This window comes from Caloenas nicobarica, chromosome 7 (assembly GCF_036013445.1).
Source record: "Caloenas nicobarica isolate bCalNic1 chromosome 7, bCalNic1.hap1, whole genome shotgun sequence".
Classification (NCBI taxonomy): Eukaryota; Metazoa; Chordata; class Aves; order Columbiformes; family Columbidae; genus Caloenas; species Caloenas nicobarica.
Window position 1 is genome coordinate 29762386 of NC_088251.1, and position 22622 is coordinate 29785007.

Consider the following 22622-nt stretch of genomic DNA (forward strand, 5'->3'; position numbering starts at 1 on the left):
CTCAGCTGATTTTCACTCATGAAAAGGAACACAGATCAGTAGAGATTAGGAAGATAATAATGGTTAACGATCATAATGAGAAGATACACCAACAAACTCACTCTAACATTTAAAAAATAAGTACAGATTACACTTCTTTCTCTCTGTAAAGTTCTGATACTTTCTGTGCCAAATTAGAAAGTGGATTATTAAAGCAGTACTTAGTCTCCTTTATGTAATGCACGAAGTTCTTTGTGTTTCAAATCCTCCAACGGATCTCTTGTAAAGAATTGAAAACATAGCGAATGAAAATAAAAAGGCAAAAACTCTCTCTTATCATAGCATTTGTAGGAAAAAGCGCTAGAGAAGCTGTTTAGAGAAAGATGTAACATAGAAGAGTTTTGCATTTGAATATAGGAATGTTTATAGAAATAAAGCGAATAACATCAGCTGCTGTTTCTCTGCAGAAGGTGCTTAATGACCGTTGTCTCTACACTGTAGGTGAGATCCTTAGGAGTGCTACTTAGAACTTAAAACCATGTGAACTAGAAGTTGCTGGAATTTGTACAACTTGGACATCTGCCTTTTAGGCAATGGGCATTTCCATCTGAAGGAGTTAGAGGTTGTTATTACCAAACCATTCCAAAGCTCCAAACCAGGTCAGTTATGCAGTTACACATCACAGTGTACCTTTGATTACTGGATGAAGTAAGAGGGACTTTCTGGCCAGTAGTGCCGAAACCGGCCTCCCTCTGACTTGTACCCGCTCCGAGCCTCACAGAGCCCTTGGAGGCCACTGGCTTAGCACTGTCAGTGTTGGCATCCATGGCGCATGATTTAGGAGGATGCCAAATACTGGAGGTCACATACTGTGGCGCATGCGTAGTAGCTGTAGGCCTGGGTAACAAAGATTACAAGGGGATTCGTAAATGAGGTATTTATTGTCATGTCACCAGTTTCCTATGTAATGGTAGGTATTTGAGGGGGAGGCAGAATTCCAGCCACAGAAACAGCTGGTGTTTAACAGAAGAAGGTTTGTTCGATTTTTCAGTTTTCAGAGATACATGTTCTTACTGTGTACCATACCAAATAAAGCGGCATTTTAGAATGCTAACGCCTAGCCCGTAAAGACAGCAGTTATTGTTTATATGGAGTAAAGCCTTCAGGGAAAAAAACCATACAAACAAAACCAAAAGTGCTGAACCTCATAACCGGAAAGTCAAGTCTAGGTTTAATAATGAAGGCTTTATTTTTCTGTCTTTTTCATGGAAGAAGATTTTTATTTGTAAGTATTCAGTGTCCTTTTTTTGTATCCCTAAAACCCTTACAACATAGGAGATCATCGTGATATTGCAGATGAAGTCATGACAAATCTTGATAGTTTATTACTGCTTGAAACCAGGAAAGGCTTTAAGAATTCAAAAAGGTACCTTGTGTTAAATCTGGAAACCATATTGCCAGGAATATCAAAATAAGACACATAGCAGAGCTGTGATGATAATGGAGGTGGAGAAAAGCTATGGTATGACAAACCATGCAAGATTAAGGCAACGTAGTATGACACTAACACCAGTCATACATCAGAAATTGTTCCTGGTAAAATAAAATAATTTTTAAAAGAGATATTTCAGTGGAGCAGCTGCATAGTAGATGATTCTACACAAATGAAACTGCTAGTGAAATGCTAACATGTGTTATTTGTTTTTTTCAATTTATATGCAGTTATTATACAGGCATCAAGCAATTTATTTCGTTCTTTTGACATAATTAAAAATAAAAATCCATTTTCCCTACTGTTCCAAGTGCCGGTTGCCATTGCTTGTGTCATTAATAATGATGAAGTTTGCACTTGGACTTTATGCAACCTTAGTTCAAATGTGAGCAGTCTTATAAAAAAAAAAAAAGAAAATAAAAATTGGTTGCACATTGTTGAGACAGAATTTTTTCATGATGAACTAATTGTAGACATTTCTTTGCTCCATTAAACAACTGGTCAGATTCACTCAAGAAGTACCTGTGTTTCAGTACTTGTGTGTTTTAGTAAATGAACTAATAGAAAACAATGCACTTCTATACGTAACTGTAAAATATGCTAAGATTCTTCAGAAGAAAACAACTTTTAAAATGAAAGAACTTAGAAATACTATGTTTTGAACCTCGTAGTGCATCAAGGATCAATCAGGATATGCAAGAATCTGGTATATAAATGTTCTTAAAATACCAAACATACGATCTTATTTTAAAAACATCTTGAACAATCTAGACCAAGTTCAAAATGGAAATTAGTCTTAAAACTCCATCACAAACTGACAAAACACCATTTCAAGAACAGTTGATAAAAGCTGCTTTTTCAGGTTCACAAATTCTGAGAAATGCAATACCTGCCACCCCATCTCACAGAGCTTTTTGAAGTCTACATTAGAAAGAAACGCCTAACAGACCCACTTAGTTGAAACCTCTACATTCATCATTTGCTCAGTAGACAAATTCCATGTTTTTAAGGTAAGAACAATATGGGAAAAGTGGAGGTAAACCAGACACACAGAGCAAACATTACCTGTTTTCTGATGCTGCAGCAACATTTTCCTTGTCTCTGTGAAAGGAGGGGATACAGCATGAATAAAGTAAATGCAATTGCCAGTGGCAGGGAAAAAACCCAACCAAACAACAAGCCCAAAACAGGGAGAAAGAAAATGTTGTGAGGAGAAATGTTTGGTTGCAAAAAGCACCCTAGAGTGGTTGCTCATAAGTATAGTTGTGAGAAATCTCTTCAGCTCTCCAAGTGAAGCCCAAATATGCAAGTTTACTGTACGCTTCTCAGTTGCAAACAACTTTGTTTCAATATTAAAGTAAAACAAAGGACAACTAACAGCTACAAATTAGACAATATATGTACATATACAATTTCAGCTATAGTCTTGACTTTATTAAGTTCCCTCATAAACCAAAATTTCAAGAATATTCCAGTTGGAACATGCCAACTTCAAGTGGTAAAAGTAATCAGACTTGGGCAGTCCTCAAGGATCCAATATTTTGAAGTGATAAGCAGTTAAATGGTTAGCAAAGACTCATACAAGATGGATTGTATATATGTCTGGCATCCCTCAAAAATTCTCTGTCCCACCCAAGTCAGTACTAGTTTTCTCAATCTAAATCAGATCAGAAACAAATTAAATCATTCTTTCATTGAGGTGAGGAGTAAGCCAGCCTCAGTTTCAGTGATACGGAATTAGGCTGTTACTCTGTAAACACACATGCACACTTACAAAAATAACTGATCAGTTTAAGTGCAAGCAATTGTACATCTGTAAGAAACTAAGACATAGGTATTTCACAAAGAATAGAATTCTTTGGCCTTAGACTCCTAAGTTTGAAATCCATTTGAGCTAAATGATTGAGACAGTCTCAATATTTAGCAATTTAGTGGGTGGTTGTGTCCTTTTGTAATTGTGCTGGAATTGCAACATGTTTCAAGTCAAAACATGCCAAATGAGAATACTTCTCTTAATTGGGATCTAAAATTACAAAACACAAAGCAAATGTCCTAATTTAGCCAACTGAACCTTCTTCCTGAAAAGTCCTTCGCAAAAAAGGAATATAAGTATTTATGTGGATTTACTGGACTCCAATCATTACCTTGCACTACGTTTGGAAGGCTGTTCTTAATATTTTCCATATTATTAGTAGTATTTAATATATTTCTCTGTGTTTATGTACATATGTGCAGTCACATACTCTTTCCTTAGTTTAGCTCCAAAAAAGTTAAAAAAAACAGTCCAGTTTACATCAGCAAAGGTTTGGGCATAGGAGTAACTCTACCAATTTTTAAAACCTCTAACTATAATGTAACCCGTAAAATATATTAATTGAAGCCAGATTTTCAAACCCAGAAGAAGATCTGCAATGACCTTCAGATGTACGTGCATGACTAAGAACGTCATTATGGTCAGAATGGAACAATCCATCTCAAAAGTAAATACCCCAATAAGATCAATTGATTCACCACTCTAAAGCAATAAGAAACCAAACACTATCTTTATGGTAACCAAGCCGTGAGTTCACTGGAACGTCAGGTACAGGAAAGCCAGGATGAAACAAGGTAGAGGAGGCTGGATTAGGAACTGTGTGTGTATGGGAGGGAAGTGTTAGTACACCAAGAGCCACATCCATGCAAGGATGTTAAAAAACAGTCACAGCCTGGAAAGAATACAGCATTGTTTATTTCCAGTGTCATCAAATATTGTATGAGAAATTACAGTCAAGACCAAAAGGCAGGCAGTTGGGCTCAGGCAGAAGCAGCGTTAGGCCTCTGTTGTATTAATCTGATCCAAACTCTTCTGCTCCACTAGCTGTGGCTACATGGAAGAATGCAGGAAAATGGCACTTGACTTGGAAGTCCGGATTTCACAAAAGTTTTTTCCATGAGCATACAAGTATAGGAAAATGTTGAGTGACGATTGCAGGGGAGTTTTGAAGGTTAAAAAGAGAGAAGTACAGTAAACGTACTTCCACGGAATAAAGCAAAGGAAAATGGAGAGAGTAAAGGGAAAGATGAGCTCAAAGGCACACAGGACTTCTTCGTGGGTTTGCTCCCAGGAACTATTTCTCTTCCCAGTCAATAGGAGCTCCCGTTTGGCTAACTGAGAAAGGCTCAAGATCAGATGTGTCTCTTATTGGCAATACCTGCATTTTGAGGAACAGGCTACTGGATTTCCAACTTTTACAATCAAATATTTTCTGCTAACTAAATGCAGAATTAATTTTACTTTTGAGTCAAATACATCCTTGAGGAAGGTGTAGTGAAGTCAATACCTTCACAATATGAAAGATTTTGGCTCAGAACATTATGTTTGTATCCTGTGACTACACAGGCTGCTCAAATAGCTCAAAACTTCTATCCATTACTGTCAGTTATCTGGCCAAGAGTTTGTCGTTTTTTGGGTTTTTTTGGTTTTTTTGGTCTGCAGCCCTTTTAGTCTCCAGCTGAAACAGCTTTTGATAGGAGGGCCGTAGCTGATGACTGTTCTGAGAGAACACTGCAACTCCCACAGATTTTATTAAATATTGGACATATATCTCAAGATTTATTTATGCAGAATACTGTCTGTCTTCCCAATTACACAATATACTCTACAATGGAAATTAATGAGATGTTTCCTTCTCATAAACATATGCTACCTAATATGGTCATATGAATGACATGTCAGAAAGTGTCTTTCCCTACCACACACTAGCAGGAATTGTAAGAGTTTGAGTAACAAAATGTAAAATTGTTTTCCAAGCCAAGCTTGGTGTGCTATTGGATCCTGAGAAGAGCCTGAAGAAACTTGAGAGTTTCCAATAAATGAGTCTGTTGAATCGGAACTGTATGTACTGGAGACTGTAATACTTTCCCATTCTATTTTGGTTTTGGAAACCGAATGTAAAGGATTCCCAAACAAACATGTACATGTAACAGGTGACCTGAGATGTGCAGCTTGCGCACCTTCCATCTACCTTCTCCTAAGAGAATAAGATCTAGACCCTATCTCTCTGTAATAACTCCTCTCTGTTCCATTAAAATGTTGTAGAGACAGAATAATTTGATCTGTAAGGAACTTAAGGAACTTTCGGCATCATGAGACACCTTATGGTCCTTCAATAATTCTCTGTCCTTCAGTACTGAAGGAATAAGAGAATACTATAATTGGTTTTTTCCTCCATATTCTCATGGACCAAGACCATTTTTCTCATTTTACAAATGAGGAACTAAAACTTAATGGAATTGCTCATGGTCAAAAAAAAAGATCCACGGCAGGGCAAAAAATGGAAACAAGCTCTCCTGAATCCCAATTGAATATTTAAAATATCAGCTCACCCTCTTTAATAAGAGATTATAGATTTTAAAATAAATATTAGTCTTCAGTTTATCAGTATTTTCCCTGTATTGATCATCCAATAGTCTTCCAAAGAACCTGGCAGATATATACTGTCCTTTTTGCAAAGAGGAAGTAGTTATTATTAAGACTTGCAGATTGATAGGATCTGTATCTATTGAAATTAAAAATTCTGTTTCTTCTAGTAGTATATTGCAGATTTGCAGGACTTGTCCTTAGTAGACTTATAATAGCTTCCACTCGGACATGTACTTACATTTACATACACATATTTGTGTACAAATAAAATTTCCTTTTAAGAAGTAGAAGTCACAAAATAATTTTTAAAAAAAATCTTATGGGGTGTCTGGGAGTAAAGTTGTGTGAAAACTATTTTATAATTGCCTTCCAAACATTTTTGTCTCAAAGGCACGAGATACTGACACTGTTGGAAACTGGACACTGAGTTGGATCAACTGTTGTTCTGATCCAATGAAGCTATTTCTACCTTTCTGTGTTTGCAGCTGAGAATTTTTCCATGACCAGATGACTATAACACTGTTGAGACTGTCTCTTTTTTTTTTTCTTCTCCAAGCTGTATTTTTGTTTTTTTAACAAAGACACCGTAAGACACACAAAGAAATCATAGGAAATTAACTGGAGAGGACAGAAGACAACTATCATGCTGGTTTAGTTAAAACTTTAGCTCAGGATCAGAAAAAAGGGGTAGAAGAGCTAGTCTCTCTTTTTCAGCCACTGTAGTTAAGAATGTGAGCAGCCCACGCCAAAACAATTGCAATATATCCTACTAGTATGTCTTATTTCCAAAACAGAGAAATACTTTTCTCCCAGAAAGTATCCTGGTTTGTGCAGACAGTGTCACAGAATAGGAAAAGCATTATCATATATTCAGTGGAAGAAAAAACAACCAGCAACTCATTCTCAAGAAGTAGTATGGAACACAAAGCAGCTCACTAAAATCAAAGCCAAATACCTCCCAAGGATGCATTTTAGCGGCATCCATTGGCATGTTGTTATATTTAACACTCAAATAATAAATGCAGCTGGAAATACAGCAGCAATGGTGTTGGTGAAAGTTGTAACTCTTTTCCAAGACTTACATAGTGATATTTGGCATGCAACTATACGTACTCTAACGTATGTAGTGGTAAACACATCACTTTAATAAGAACAAAGACTGCAAAATTCTGAGTGTGTGGAGCAATTTGAGCTGGGATCTATTTCAGATAATTATTCCCTATCTTGGCCTTAAGTGTGCAATTGGATTTACCCAAATGGTTTCCTCCAGCTTTTTATAGCCCCACTGGTCAAGTGCAGGTATCTGCCACCAGGCACCTGAACACAGGATGAGGACTTCCAGTTTGTACTTGTGACCGTTACAGACAAAACCAATGCACAACAAGTTTAGGTATTGTACAGCAGCAAATTATTCCCCTTTCACTTAAGTGTTCTTTCTCATCATGACTTTGCTTTTCTCCAGGGAAGCTAAGAGAGCAAGAACCCATAGATCTCAATGTCAGCTGGTAGGTTTTTTTAGAGCTACCTTTTAATTTGCACATACTGATAAGAAAATTCATACTTTCTCTACATGGTATTAGCCTAAGTTTGAAGCTGCATCCAAAATATAGTAACGTGTCTTTTCTACCCAGTTCCTGAACCTAATAAGTAAGCGGTATGAATCAGAGCAGTTATCATTCTTTCAGAATCTGTATTTCATTTTATTTCATAAATTTGTTTAATGATTTTCTTACCTTCCCTCTCTCCCATTTATAATCATATAACATTCTGGGTCAACTACAACAAATGCTTACATGGAAATGAACTATTAGGAAGTTATTAGCATTTAGGGTAATTTTGCTGACATTAATGCAATTTAGAAGCAGAATAAAAGAAAGCAGTGCCAGTGCTACGCTATCAGCCAGTTCTCCAGCTCACCCTAAACAAAGCTCTGTGAGCCAGACTGATGATTCCCAGAGCACAGCTGAGTACCTCTGGTTGCACATGCTTGTTGGCAAGTCTGCTGCATGCAAGAAGTGTGTTTTCTGTGTTGGACTGAAGGCAATGCAAGGGAGCACTCAGACAGAAAAGCAGCATTGTGCACTGGTATCTTGGTTTGCCATCTACACCAGCAGAAGGATGTGTATGAAAATCTTATAGGTTGCACAGTAGGAATGAAAGTGATGTTACTTTCTGCCCATGCAGAAGTTAAGTGCTGGACAGGAACATGCAGATGACTCAGATGGTAAAGACGAGATGGTAAATATAGGTCAGTATGGACACATCCACATACAAAGTTGAATCCTGAGCTTTAACAAGTTCTATTAGCTTAAACATTACTTTCTCTATGAACTATTTAGAGAAAAGCTTCATGGTATTTGCTAATTTCATTTGAGGGCCTCATTCTTTCTATTTTAAGTGAGTATATTCAAGTGGACGCACCATACCTTACTGTCGCCATCTTTGATCAATTAGCTCTGCAGAGAACTGGCTTGAAAACAAGGAATTTATGATCTCTCAATTCATTTTTCCCACAGAACTTCAGGAGTATTTTGGGGAAGGAAGACATTACATTTGATCAATTTTCCCTTCTGGTTTCACTCAGAATTCCAGAGAGACAATTGAGTTAATTCACTGCTCCTATGTTTTTGTCACTCTTTAGGTGCTAAAAGGGAAGTGAGGATCAGAATATATTAAACTGATGTGCCTACTATTCTTTATTGCCATTACATTACTTAAATGAGAAACCTACCTATAGAAGTCTGCTTTATTTTACGGGCTGTTGTGGAAAAATAAGGTTTATCTTTCAAAAGGATTTTGGTAATCTGATTAGTGTACAGATAGGAAGTGTTTGGCAATTGGGCAGGTCAGCAATGCTAATAATTGGAAATTCTGGCAAATGAAAGAAGGGGATCAAGGTGCCCTGGCTTGTCCTAGTGGTGTCAGATGGCTTTGATAAGCAGCACTGGAACAAAGGATGTTATTGTGCTTGAGAGCAAATTTTAGTCAATTCATTTTTGTGTATGTTGCAGCAAGCTGTTGATTAAAGGCTGGTTAAAGAAAGTCGTTACCTGGCACTACCATGTACCATAACCAAATTCTAGCTTTTTAACTCTGCAAACTAAAGTTTGTGCAAGTGTTCACATATTTTCTGATATATGTAACGGTAGTTCCAGTCACGGAAACTCCTAGTAGACACTGCTAAAGAAGCCACAAAATCAACTTAGTCCCTGTGAGAACCTGAGTCCACAAGTGAAAAATTGGTGTCACCTATTCTGCCCCTGAAAAAGGCTTCAGGCAGCATTGTGATACACAAGAGTTAGACTTTTCAAAAGTGATAAAATGGTTCCTAAAATACTTGTACTTGCTACTGAAGGTGTACTCCACAGTTGTGCGTAACAAGAGAGAAACTGCAATGCAAAGAAAGCGACCTCTGTATTTATTACAGAGCAAAAACTTACTCTCCTTCCCATGCAGGCAGGTGTGAAAAGAAGGAGGCAAAGGAAGGAGCCACCTTTCTCCTTTTGTAATTTCTTCATGCATGAAAGGAAGAGAGCTCAAGTTCTCACGCCTGCTTTCCTAAAGTCACGCTCTAGGCACGTCCCATCAGCACACACTGCATGCAGTCAGTATTGCTGCTGCAAACTAAGCACCGTAGGAGGTGAGGAGGAGACCAGCTGAGTAGAAGACAAGACAGCAGTATTCAGGAAACAGGTTAGTTTAGATCAAACGGTCTTATATCACAGCAGAAAATGAGCATTTCCCTGTGTCATAACCAGACAAGCAGATTTACCTGGAAGGCCTTTTGGTTTTGATTTCTTAATGGCACCAGCTTTGCTGCATCTTCATTAAATGCTTAGAACACTATGCTTTACTGGCAATATTGGGAAGGGCAGGGGGTTAATATCACTATCCACATCCTGCGTTTTACTTTATTTTTGGCACAGTAGCTATTTAGAGACAGTATGGTCACCAACCATTGTTCTCGGCTCAACAGAACAGTCACGGTTCAAAATATATTCAGTGTGGGACAGATACACCTGTCTATCATCAGCACTATTTTAAAGAATTACATGACTCATCGAGTCTTCAATCAGGAACCTATTTGAAACCTCACTGCCATTAACTGAGACTGCTTTTCCTAGACTAACCACCAGACTTCTGCAAATGGTCAAGAAACACTGGAAGGTGGGGTTGGTCTATCAGAAGCAACGTGCAGTGAGATAAGCCTGGACACATTAAAAATAGGCCATAAGCAGGCCAGGCTTGACCTTTGCTAAACAAGGGTAGGGGTTTCTTAAAGCTGTTAATGATTTCCTATCAGGCCTAAGTCAGTCACAGTCTCTAGCAATGAGATGCAGTAGAATGACAAACCCAGCTCAATTTCTCCACCTCGCAGAAAAAGTCTGCCTCTTGCTCAGGAGGGAAAACCAGGGCCTTTTAATAGTTACCTGAAGGAAGATCTGTAACATTCACTTTCTGGGCTTGAAGATTGCCATGACAACATAAAGGCAGATTTTTGAAGAGTCAGAGTTAAGGAATTACTACTCTAAATATAACCAAGGAACTGGATAGAAAAAATTGACAGACAGTTTAACTAACGAAGCCCATCACTTGGGAGATTTTTTGGGGGAGGGACTAGACTATATAGTAGAAATAACGCTGTAGTAACGAATCTTGCCTTAGGGATTAATGACAGCACTTTCACAAAGGTCTTTATCATTGCAAAAGTTTCAAAGTTTACCAACTACTGAAGAGTTTTTTCTATTACTTTCTTCCTGTAATTATGCAAAGAATTGAAATTCTACAAATTTGGAGAGTGTTTAGATTCTATTTTGTATCCTCCAGGAAAAAAAGGATTACATCTATTTCCCTGCTTACACGGTGTATATGCACTGAATTTTTATCATCAAATCCACTGCAGCAGAGCTAATGGGAAGAGGTTCCTTAATTACATCTGCATTAGTTTCATATCTGATCAAACTATGTTTTTCTGAATATTAAAAAAATACCTTTAAAAATAACATTAAGTGTAAATATTGAGATATAATCTAGACATTTTCTATTATAATACATGCATTAGGACTATTTGAAACAAATAGCATCTGTATTATGTTTGTTAAACACTAAGGATACACAATTCCTATTTAAGTGAAAACACTGTATTATTACTTATTCAGAAAACCACTTAATTTGGTCGAACATTAGAACGGGAAGATTTTTTTACTTAGGTACATTTGATGTTTATGAAAAAAGTTAATTGCTTATCAATATTTTAAATTCTATGAGAATTTCCCATATATAAATAACATTTACCCACTCTGAATGAAAGTTTGATCTTAGCAACATTCAGAAAGAGTTAAAATGTTGCTCTTATTTCATGCAGTTATGCTGATTTTCCACAGGCACTAGTAAGATGCTATGATCAGAATCTGTTTGTGTTCCCATATGGAAAATATAAACTAATGTTGTGTATTAAATGGCATGCTTACTGAATTGCTATGGTACTTATCTAAGAAAAGTGAAATGCATTTTAAAAGGAACTAGTGCTCATGTACTCTTAAATAATACTCAAAAGTTATTATTTTTTAACATATGATAGCTAGATGTTTGTTGTTTGTTTGTTTTCCTTTAAGCACTCCAGTATTTGGCTGATTCATGCAAAATCCTCCATAAACCGTAGCTTTTCCTTCTTTCTAGAACACAGAAAAACAACAGGATTTTGAATTAACTTTGTTCTTGTATGGATTGCTGATATAAATTCCAGATGTTTGAAAGCAGCAAAAAGCGTAAGAATTTCAACTTAATCTCATGCACCAATCTCTTTGATCACAATTACTGCTACCAGATAAAAGTACCTAATTTGCAGTTTGTAGAAGTTAAAAAATATGGAGGGCTGCAGGCAGGGCTGCAACAGAGTCAGCCTTCCACTGCAGACACCAGTGTTTTATCACCAGAAACTTTTGTTTCCATCAGTGCTAAGGACTCCTCATGCAGATTGTTGAGGGCTGACATCAAGTGTTTCTATAGAAACCAGAAATAGTTTAATTTAGTTGCGTTTTTTTTTTTTTAATTTATTTAATGATCAGAGCATAAACTAGAAAGGGAAGTGACATTGCTTTTGGTGTACTTCAAACAGAAAAGAGAACTGTTTGGGGGCCTTTGGTATGGGTTTGCTGTATCTCGACTGACGCAGCTTAAAAGCAAAGCATTGTTGTAACGTTGAAACAAAAAGACTCCATTCTGAGCACCAGCAATGTCTCAAGAGCCTTCGCCATGGGCACAAAGTAAGAATTCTTGCCAGAGAATGCATATTATTCAAATGGAAATGCTAAACGATATTATCAACAGGTGGTAATCTAACATCTATTAATTACGCATTGTTTTCAGTCACACCTACTACACTATTTGTTCATTTCTGTTGTTGTTCTTTCAACTGCTTTGTCAGGTTTACTCTAATTCAGGTAACTTACAGGACAGTAGGATTTATAGGTAATAAGGGAAAGCTTTTTGACTAAATTTTCTATTGTGGAAAGAAAAGTTCTTCTTTCAATAATCAGTTGAAGCAGTTATTGTTTTAAAACAGAATAAAGTACTGTGTAAAACAGGCACGTAATTATTTTAGTTTTAAAACCTTTTATTTCAGATAAAGCATGCTGCTATATACAGAAAAAATGTGGGTCAAAGCAAGAGCAATACAGAATGGCAACATTGTTCCTTAAAACTTACACATTCCTTAAAACTTACAAGATGCCTTTAAAAACTTTAGTGCACCAGTAGTACTATATATTCTTTTCACTCCTAAATTACGTCTAGCAAACTGTCACTTCATCACAGATCCTGAGCGACCACATCTACCTCTAGCTTTCATATAATGACAAATTCAAGTTTCCAACAGAAAACTTACAGCAATGGTTTCAGCAAATTACTTCTACAAGTATAATATATTGAAGAAATATAACTTCACATTGCTAATATCTAATTTCAAATGGCATCATTCAAGTATGCAAACTAAGCATGTTGTATATTTAGCAAAATCTAAGCCAGGCTCACTCAGTTTTCCTTTTCATCTTTCTCCTATTTATCTTTACAACAGTAAAACTCAGTAAAAGTCTCATTCCTCTAACTCCTAAAGAAATATTGTCAATAACTTTCCTCTCATTTTCTTCTAGAATTCAAGTCAAGAGAGTACAATAGTGATGTTTTCCCATATACTGAAGTTATGTTTGATATAGTACAAGACAAAAGCTAATCTACTTTATCATGAAGAACATGAAGTGAGTTGTATCATTATTTTTACTTTTGGTGACTGTGAATGGATACCAGGCTAACAACAGATATCTACCGAAGAAGACACTCAGAGAAAGGCCCTTGCAGTAAGGCTTTTCTGGGTGTGGGACACTCTTAGGCTCTAACTCAGGACAGCAGTTAATTTTTTACTGTAACTCTCTGCCTCATGTATTTGCTTGCTAAATGTGGGCTTTTAACTTTTAACATTAAGGAGTTGCGCTGATAGGCCATGATGCCAGTTGCGCAATTTGGCAAAGCGTGGGCTGTTACGTTCCGTTTCAAACCTCTCCCTGTGGCATGAAGAAGAAGAGAGAGACAGAGAGAGAGACAGAGACACATACAGAGAAGAAAGAAAGGAGGGAGAAAGAAAGGGGTTAGGGACCATGGCTACCACTTCCCTGCCTTATAACTAGGGCAACGGCAATTTATTTGGATGTTTTCCTCAGCTTTCACATCAGTGCAGAGGTGGCTGGGTGATCCTTTTCAGACCATGTAAGAAAAGTTTTACAGTTGTTCATTTCTGAGAAGTAACTTGATATAATTTTGTATTCTTTAACTTGCAATTGGTATTACAGGGCTGCTTTTGCTAGAAATGCAGTGTAATCCCATTGTTCCTGCCAGCAGATTCTCTCGGCTTTTTCCTCCCTCCCCTGCAACCCAGCAGTCAGTGAAAGTTAACTCCATACAAGAGCAAAATTAATGCAAATATTTTCCATTCTGTAATACCTTGGTCAGCCCATACACATCCTGCTGTCCTCCTGTAAGGACCATTAGCCACAGGTTTCAGCAGTACTTTTCTATAGCTTTTCCAAGTATAAGAGAGTATGAGTGTTGATATGTGCAAAAATGTTCCTGGTCATTTGTGTCAAAAAGGAGAATAAAACAGGATTTTCGTATCACAGTCCTGTGAAGTTTGGCCACCTCCCATGAACACCCTTAACTACCTTTGACTGCAGACCAGGGCACTCAAGCAAGTTGTAAGCGATGTTCAGCACCTCTCAGGATTTAATCTCTTCTAGATGTTCTACAGTTTAAATTCAGGTTTTGTAAATAGAAAGAGGAATGAGGAGGATGTGGGATGAGAGCACAGTCAAGAAAAAGTATATCAAACAGAATGGAAAATAAAATATTCTTGTTAATTGCAAAACATATTTGATTCATTGCAAACAAGGTAATTTTCCCCTTGTTATTTACAGCCAAAACACAAGACAATTGTATTAATGCAGCAGAACTTGAGAGCGAAACCAGCCAAACAAAAATGAACAGGGCTAGTTTTACTCCTCAGGCTGAAGAACACACAGAACAATAAACAGAGTAAATGCCAACAAATTCACTGATATTTCCAGATCTTCTGTTCCTAATAACACGTCATGCAAGTTACACTCCTAAAGGAGTCTTGATGTATGATTTCTCAAACTATCTTTTATGCGTGTTAAGTAATTAAAAGATACAAAGTATTCCTAGCTGAAATACTGAAACTTCACGATGGCATTTTTTCAAGTTATATTGGAGCATACTAGCTTCAGTGGGTCTTATGTGAAATTTAAGAATTCCCTTACTGCTTTACAGATATACCCCTCCATTCAAGGAGAAGGTGTTCACAAACATCTGTTTGGCTCGAAGTAGATACCATCTTTCCAGAAAGTTTTCTGTGACAATCATCACAACAGCAATGGAAAGTTTTCACAGCAAGTTATAATCTTATCTGTGCCTTCAGAATAGCAGTACCAGGAGCAAAGGACAGTCACGCAACGTGCTTATTAATGTTGACTGAAAGGAATATTCTGCCACCTGAAAATTCCCAAGCATTATGGGTTCCGTTCAGAGCACGTATCACGAAGTTAGAAGCAACAAGCTAGAACTATTATGTAAGATGGTTCTGACAAAAATAAGCTACTTTTTAAATTGTTATTTTTATTTTTTCCCTGCAAGTGTTTGGAAGAAACCCAGTCACCATTTCAGGCAGCTCTTGCTGACTACACTGAAGAGCTGACATAAAGAGACAAGGGAAAACACCAGGGAGAGATCATCACAGGACGCCCTGAGACCAAAATTCCCCACACTGTGAAACCTCCAGCAGTTGAAGTTTTGGAACATGAAGGATTCTTCCAGAATGCCAGCACCACATGAGATTAATGCAACATTGAATCCGGCAAGACTCGGGTTCCACAGTTCCATGGAAACCTTTTGCTTTCAGGAGCCCAGGAAACCTTCCTGATGATCCCAAGCTGTGGGCCTGGAGAAAGATGCGGTTGTACAGACTACCTGGAGTAGATACTGAAGAAGAGCTTCTACTCCATTGTTGTGCCAGAAGAGTAAAGTAGGGATTCTGTGCATCTGACACAAGTCCTTTAATCCTTTACAAAATCAAGAGTGGCAGGTGCCTTGCCAAAAGACTAAGTAGAAAGGCTCCAACAGGCCCAAAAAAGTAGTATCTGAGGGATGTGTGTATAACCAGGGCTGTTGCTACCAAATCTGCAGGGGAGCGTGTGCAACGTTTGAGGTAGGTACCAAGCCACCGAGATGGGGCAAGCACTATCAGGTAGGTAGGAAGGAGACTCTCTTTCAGGCCTTGCACCAGAGCTCGTGCCAGCTGCACTGTACCTCTATAAATACTGAGTGTGTATTCCCTTCTGCCTCTACAACCAGTGAATGCCCTTAAACCTCTTTAGGTAATACAGCTGTGCCTGAATATACTCATAGCCAAACTATCCGTGTGAAAAAAAAAGGATAACACAGTGATACCTCAAAACTGCAGAAAACGTGCAAAGCACAGTGGATATTGTCATTTACTTTGAGTTACACTCACTAGAACACACAGTTTACATGTTGATGTGTTACTAGATACTTATTTTCAACATATTTGATACCACGTTAAGTTTCCAATATGTAGTATTTTCCAAAGCCACAGGCTACAGCTAGAAAGATTATTTCTTCCAAGCAACACATTACTCTTAGATAGGTATGGGGGACTGTTAAGTTCAGCACAATGCTTTAAATCCCATCATAATAAGGATTTGGATGTCAGCTATTACATCAAAACAGACAATACACAATACATTTAGTAAGATTTAGGCTTGCATATTTGAGGGAAGAAATAAATCCCTCAGGAATGTAATGTCAAGCCTGATGTTCAGGCACCTAACCATGAACGCAGATGAACTGCAATGGAAGGTTTATAGCAAACAAACTGAAAGTATGCTCATTGTGTTCTCACAGGGGAGATGACAGACACCTTTTTTACTGATTCAACATTTGTATAGTAACTTGCACTGTGATCAAAAGCTCAAAACATTTATAGAAGCCACATGGTTTAAAAAAAAAAAAAAAAAGGAAAAGAAGAGAAAGTGGATTGAGTATTAAAAATCATAAACCCAAACAGCGGCTTTGAGTAACTAACATGATCTAGGGATTTGAAGTATGCAAACAGAAAATCAGGCTCGCATGCAGGATGCTCTGATTCAACTGCAGTTTTTAAGCTCAACATAAGAATCTCTAATAAATCTATTTCCCAGCTGTGTAGAACAACATAGCATGATGGTAAATCTTTAATTCCTTATTATATCTCTTTTTCAGTGTTTCTGGTAGATCTTATGGAACAAATACATTAATCCACTAGCAAAAGCAGTCCTGTGCTTCCATATTCTAAAAATTTGGGTTACATTTATTCCAAACAAAACATAAGCAAATGACTACAGATACAGATGGAAACACCTCCTTTACTGCATCATTTCAGGAGAATCAAATGTCAGTTACAGGGTCATCCAAATAAATTGCTCACAAGTTCCAGTGCTATCACAATGCTATATATTTTCATCCAGTTACACAATCAAGTAGTTACACGGGGCTTCGTCTTAGGAACTCATTGCATTCACACACCCAGTAAAGAACACAAAAGTTGCAGGTGTAGAGCACTTTCAGATTTGAACACACACTTCAGGAATTTTGCACTGTCTTTCCTAAAAACATGCCAATTTGTTATCCTTTTCATTCAAATGCCTCTCACTGATAGCATTTTAATTTTAGTGATTTTAAGTAAATGTATTAGAACATTTAAAGACAAAAAGATAACATACGTTCATATTAATGCTGTCTTAAAACGTTATTTGGTTATCAGTAAGGAGAAAGCCATATTTTTCACAGGAATTTGCCTACCTTGACCTCCTCAGGGCTTCTTCATCTGGATCTTGCACTGTAGACAAAAAAAATGTTTCAGTGAGAAAAGAAAGGAAAGATTTAGCTTTATAATGAAATTAAAAGTTCTTTAGAAAGGTATCAAAGTCCTATCTAAAAGGGCATTCATACTGACTTTACAGCCATGGGTTTTGTAAGATCAGCATGAGGAGAAGCAGTCCCCTCAAGCTGGAAAAAAGGATGGCAGTAGGAAACTAGCTATTACAAGTGCTTTCTCATTCATTTGTTAGCAATGTGTCACAGCTGTAGGCAATGACTCTACAGAGAGGACCAGCTGTTTTGTGGGAAAGCAGGAGAGGCAGCAGCAGATTCATATGAGGGGTAAACACTTAGTATGTGGGAAAGGCTTTTGTGCTTCTCTCTCTCTAGATCAGAAATAAGCTCTATAGTTAGTACCAGATGGTCAGAAAAAAATTTCAACAAGGTCCAAGCTCCCATGACATTCATGGCAGGTCTAGGTTTAGATAACAGGGCTAATAGAGAACCATAGGTTCAATGCAAATGGTGACCCATGATTTGTTTTGATCTCCAGAATTCACATCTATAAAAGACTGTTACAAGAGACGTAAGGTCTTTATCTTTTTTTCTAATGAATGGACAGCTTTGTATGTCTAGGCTGCTAGAAAAATGAAAGATCACACTGCAGAGATTTGATTTGCAAGTAAGAAGTAGAGAGTCCCAAATGCTCTTTTACTGTACAGTCTGTTATACTCGTATGGTGAGACTCCTGGCAGATCAAAGAATTTTCTTCATGAAGCATAAGGTGAGACTGAACACTTTGATTTCCTAGTTCCCTCAAGTTACATCCAGGGTTCTCCGATCTTAGCCCTCACTGACAATGACTACAAGCTGGACGTGAGTCTTCGTGGAGTAGCAGTTGCTAATAATGCAGTAAGAAAATAAAGACATGAATCTAAAATCAGGATGAGGGGGATGTTTTGTTGTTCAACTTACTGTACTCCGTTCCAGTCATCTGGGCAAGGATGCGAAAAGACCTAGACTGCAGATTGGCAGAACGGCGACTCCAGTCTTCGCTTTCATCTTCAGGCTTGTTCTGAGTTTTAAGCACAGCCTGATACACTGGCGAGGCACTGTCTACGTGAGGGTCTTTAAGAGGCAGACTACTGCAATTCAGAAAGTGAAATGTTGTGAAACAGCACATGGTAGCTTTCACCCCAGCTTCTCATCCAGAGTAATCACAGTCCAAAACACGGCTTTGAAAATACCACTTTTTTTAAAAAGATACACATTTCACTTATATGTGAATTAAGAATATTATGGCTCATTCTGTCTTTGAAACGGCCTGCTATCATTCAAATCTGCATATTCAAACCAGCATGAAAATGCTTGGACATGTCTGTTCATGATTCCTCAGCCAACACAGCCACAAGCTTACAGTGGTTAGAATAACGTGTGGTGATAAGGAAGAGTGTGTCAGGCAAAAACATTCATTTCTCTGAGCATTCTTTTCCCATATTATTTCTTATGAAAGTGGCTTCATGTTGATCGTGCTTTATGTTATGTCTTATTACAGTTTTGGGCCAGTGTATTTTAAGGTTTAGAAACAAGAAACATATTATGTTGTAAAAATAATGTGATAGGCTTTTATAGTTTTTTTCTAGAGATGATTATTCTTTGCCAAACTCTGAATTAAACTTCCAGCTGCCATAACTCTGGATTCACTGTCTACTAAACATGTGAAGCATAAGAAGTCTAGGCTTGCAATCAAGACTTGCGTACATATTTTGTATCTGAAATCTTTAACAGCAGAATGTATCTCAGAGTCTTAAGACATCTCTAATCCCCTTGCAAAGTGATATCCAAGGAAGAAACGTCCAGTTTTGCACACCTAAAGTCATAGGTACAAAGCTCTATAGCACAACTGTGGTAACATGTCTTTGATGATGCAAGCTAGAAACAGACTTAGTAACTTAATAGCACCTTTTTTTTTTCCTACAAAAATAACTTCTGCATAGCATACAGTTAAAATTAAATATTAACAGAGCAGCAGAAATATACACTGAGGGGATGATATGTGCTTGGAGTAACTTGGCTAGATAACTTCTCTAAATACAAGGTCTATTTTTGAAGCAAGTGATTTATTGTAACAGCTTTAACATGCTATTCCATATAGAGCTTTGCAAGCAGCATGCTCAACTCCATGAAAATTGAGAAACAGCTCTGTCAAAAGCTAAGGGCCATTTGGTCCAGCTAAGTCACTGCTATAAAGTTCCAGGAGCAGTCACCTGCTATAAAAGTTGCTTCCTTGGTTCAGGCTCAAAGTTAGTGTTCTCTAAGATACCACTGTGCAGAGAAGTTGGGTTTGTGATTTGAAAGCCTGACAGGAATCACAAAAAAGCCAAGAAGCATGTCTGATACCCTACACAGAGCAATAACATACACTGTAATAAAAAAATATTACCAGGTAGGTGCCTTAAATGTCAGTATTTTCCAGCTGACATAGTCCTTTTCTTCAGCAATGCATAATATATGCTGTTTTAATGGATTTGCACCTAACAAGAGCATGAGATGTGTTCTTCAAGTAAGATATGTGCTTATATATGCTATGGACAGAAAAGTGCCCCATTTCTTCAGATTTTTTTTTTTTTTAATTAGAGGAGTATTTATATTTCTCATAACCCTCATTATATGCAAACTTCTCACTTTCTTGAGGACCCAGCAGGGTATAAAAATGAGTTTTCTTTTATAAGTTTCAGTACAATCACCCGTGTGATGGAGCGTAGCTTAGGAAAAAACCCTGACTCTTCAGTTTAAGCACTGCGACAAATCTTTAAAGTTATGTGAAAAAGTCTCCGAGCATGGAAGATGTCCTGTAGGAGGAAGCAACATTTTCCAGCTCCTTTTTTAGCTCACCTTTCCGAGAGCACTATCTTTACAATTTCTAGACGCTACCAGGTATGGAAGGCATAATGTGGACTTGTTTATTTTGGGAAGGGTGTGCCAGCAGTGGCTTCCACCAGCGTTGCTCCTGCGTGCACCAATGGACAAGTTAGTGCCATATCCTTCTCCAGATGGCAGATGGGGGAGAGCGCAGTAGCCTCCCTCGTCTGGCCTGTCGTACCCAGCGGCAGGGCTGGCTGAGGCAAGGGACATAAGCGCAGCAGCGAGTTCTGCCTTTGCTGACTTCATGCAGAAATAGTCTTTACAGAACAAAGATAGTCAGTAATACCGGCAGTCACTCAGCAACCCGCTCAGGACCGTTCTGCTGCCACTTCTCACTCTCGGCTACTGCTGAAAATTCTGTCACTGTAAAAGGCCCAGTATGAGTCCTCCAAAAGGTGACCCCATTTTCAAGTGCCCAGAGGCACTTCAGGCCGATGTCTTAGCACTGGCTAAGCAGGCAGTACCTTGCCCTGTAGCACTGTCACAGGTGACTGGCAGGTTTTGGCCAACACTCAACTTTATATCCCCAGACTTACTTTTTAATCCTACTGAAGCTTAAAAAGCTGCTGTAACGTGATAGCAAATTTCACCGCTGCAGACTGCAGATTGGGTAATAAACTACTGGAGAGATAATACTGTTGATTTCAACCACTGACTGCTGGGGCAACAGCGGTGTGCAAGTCATGGACAGCTGAAATTCCTTTGTTTAAATGCTCTAGCTGGAATGCTTTGCTCTTATGCTATGACCAATATACAAAAAAGCAGTTTAAAAGTGTATGTATAGATATGCCTTTAGCTCAAAGGTAGTTAAAAAACACTAGAGGCTGGATCACAAATTTCACAGTAGCAATCTGTGGCATTAATATGACATATTAATATCCTTATGGGAGATGATTAAGGGAGGAAATGGAGCTTGGTGAATTAACCTTCCCTAGCAGAGTGAAACATGCTTCCAGAAATTGAACTAAATTAATGCAATACATTGGAATATTTCCAACTCTGTCTATAATGCAACAGGCCTTTTTCTTTTTTTTAAATCATAATTGTATTGTAGATGAGTAACTAGGACATATGACCCACTCAGCATGGAAGTGTCGCTGATTATCAGCATTTCATAAACCTAAATGTGACAGTTGATTCTTACAGGCAGCCTAAAGATGCACATAACCATGTTAATAACTCTGTTATACCTCTTCCTAATTTAATTTTTTTCCATCTGGGTGTGTATGCGCAGAAATAAAATACCATGCATCTTTAAGCATATTACTTTAAGTTGATGTTACTGAAAAAAAATTCTTCCCAAATGGGTTAGCACTTTGGAGCGTTTTTCATATTATAGCCACATCATCATACAAGTCACACATTATTAACATTAAAACAAGCTTTAAAGAGAGTCAAACCTCTATCAATAAGCAGAAATGTGTTGGTATTTTTTTCTCGGACTTCATGATGAACTATGGTTTACCATGTGAATCACTCCCTGGAGTCATTATTCAGATTTGATTTAAGTACATAATAGGTAAAAACTTAGGAATGCTGCAGTGGTTCTATCCCTGATGAAGACATACAACAAAGTATTCTGACTTTGGATATTAGACTGATTCCAACTATTTAAAAAAGCTCGAAGATGTAAAAAGAAAAAAAAAAGCAACCCAATAAATAAACAGTTCATGCAGATCGGTAAATTATCCAGCCAGGTCGACTAATTGTAGACGATATACGAGCCTTTATTTAGTTGATTGTGCCACTAGAACTGCTGATCTTAGTCCAGGTAAAGTTGTCGGATTTATGTCTACTTACATGACTTGTGAATTTGGCTAAAACTGAATAATGCAATTTAGAGGTTTAACAGAAGTGTACTTGAAATGTACTGACCACATGGTTTTACTGCAACCAGCTCTTGGTTCTTGGTATTGCAAAATCAATTAAAACAAAGCAGCGCAGAGTGAGAAAAGATATAAAGTCAGGGCATTCAAGTTTTTCTACTTTTAAGTTCCAGCATGAGGTCTGAATAACTGCAGTATAAATAATTTATATGCTTTCCTTTGTGTTTTCCATGGAGATCCCATACATCTTATTTTTTAAGTGACATGAGGCTGATTCTGATCTACCAGGCTTAAGTTAAAATATCACTGATTTCAAGTGGTCAAGCTAGAAAATGAATTTTTATCTGAAGTCTGCCTGTTCTTCACCACTGGTAAAAGTGGGTGGCAGTGTTTCCAGCTATTGTCTGCCCAAAAGAACAGAAGCTCTTTACGTCTGCAGTCTGAGCTGGTGACCATCTCACACACACACCTTGTGGCTTCAGGGCTTCTCTCTAACATAATGTGAAAAGCCCAAATAAAAGTAAGTGCTGAGACCAAATTATAGGCAGAGAACCGA

General features: G+C 37.7%; 1 protein-coding gene across 12 annotated transcripts in view; it reads right to left on the minus strand.

The window, feature by feature from the left end:
• LDB3 (LIM domain binding 3) overlaps window positions 1–22622 on the minus strand; it is a 128297-nt gene that overhangs the window by 32085 nt on the left and 73590 nt on the right. For 8 of the 12 annotated variants that reach the window (XM_065639102.1, XM_065639108.1, XM_065639107.1 and 5 more), the window contains 4 exons: window positions 18291–18460; window positions 17298–17334; window positions 2537–2572; window positions 670–876 (listed from right to left, as the gene is read on the minus strand). In XM_065639102.1, the coding sequence (XP_065495174.1) occupies window positions 670–876; window positions 2537–2572; window positions 17298–17334; window positions 18291–18460 (450 nt within the window). Of the gene's footprint in view, window positions 1–669; window positions 877–2536; window positions 2573–12468; window positions 13433–17297; window positions 17335–18290; window positions 18461–22622 lie in introns of those variants that run through there. The other 4 variants (XM_065639112.1, XM_065639110.1, XM_065639109.1 and 1 more) reach the window with 2 other exon arrangements.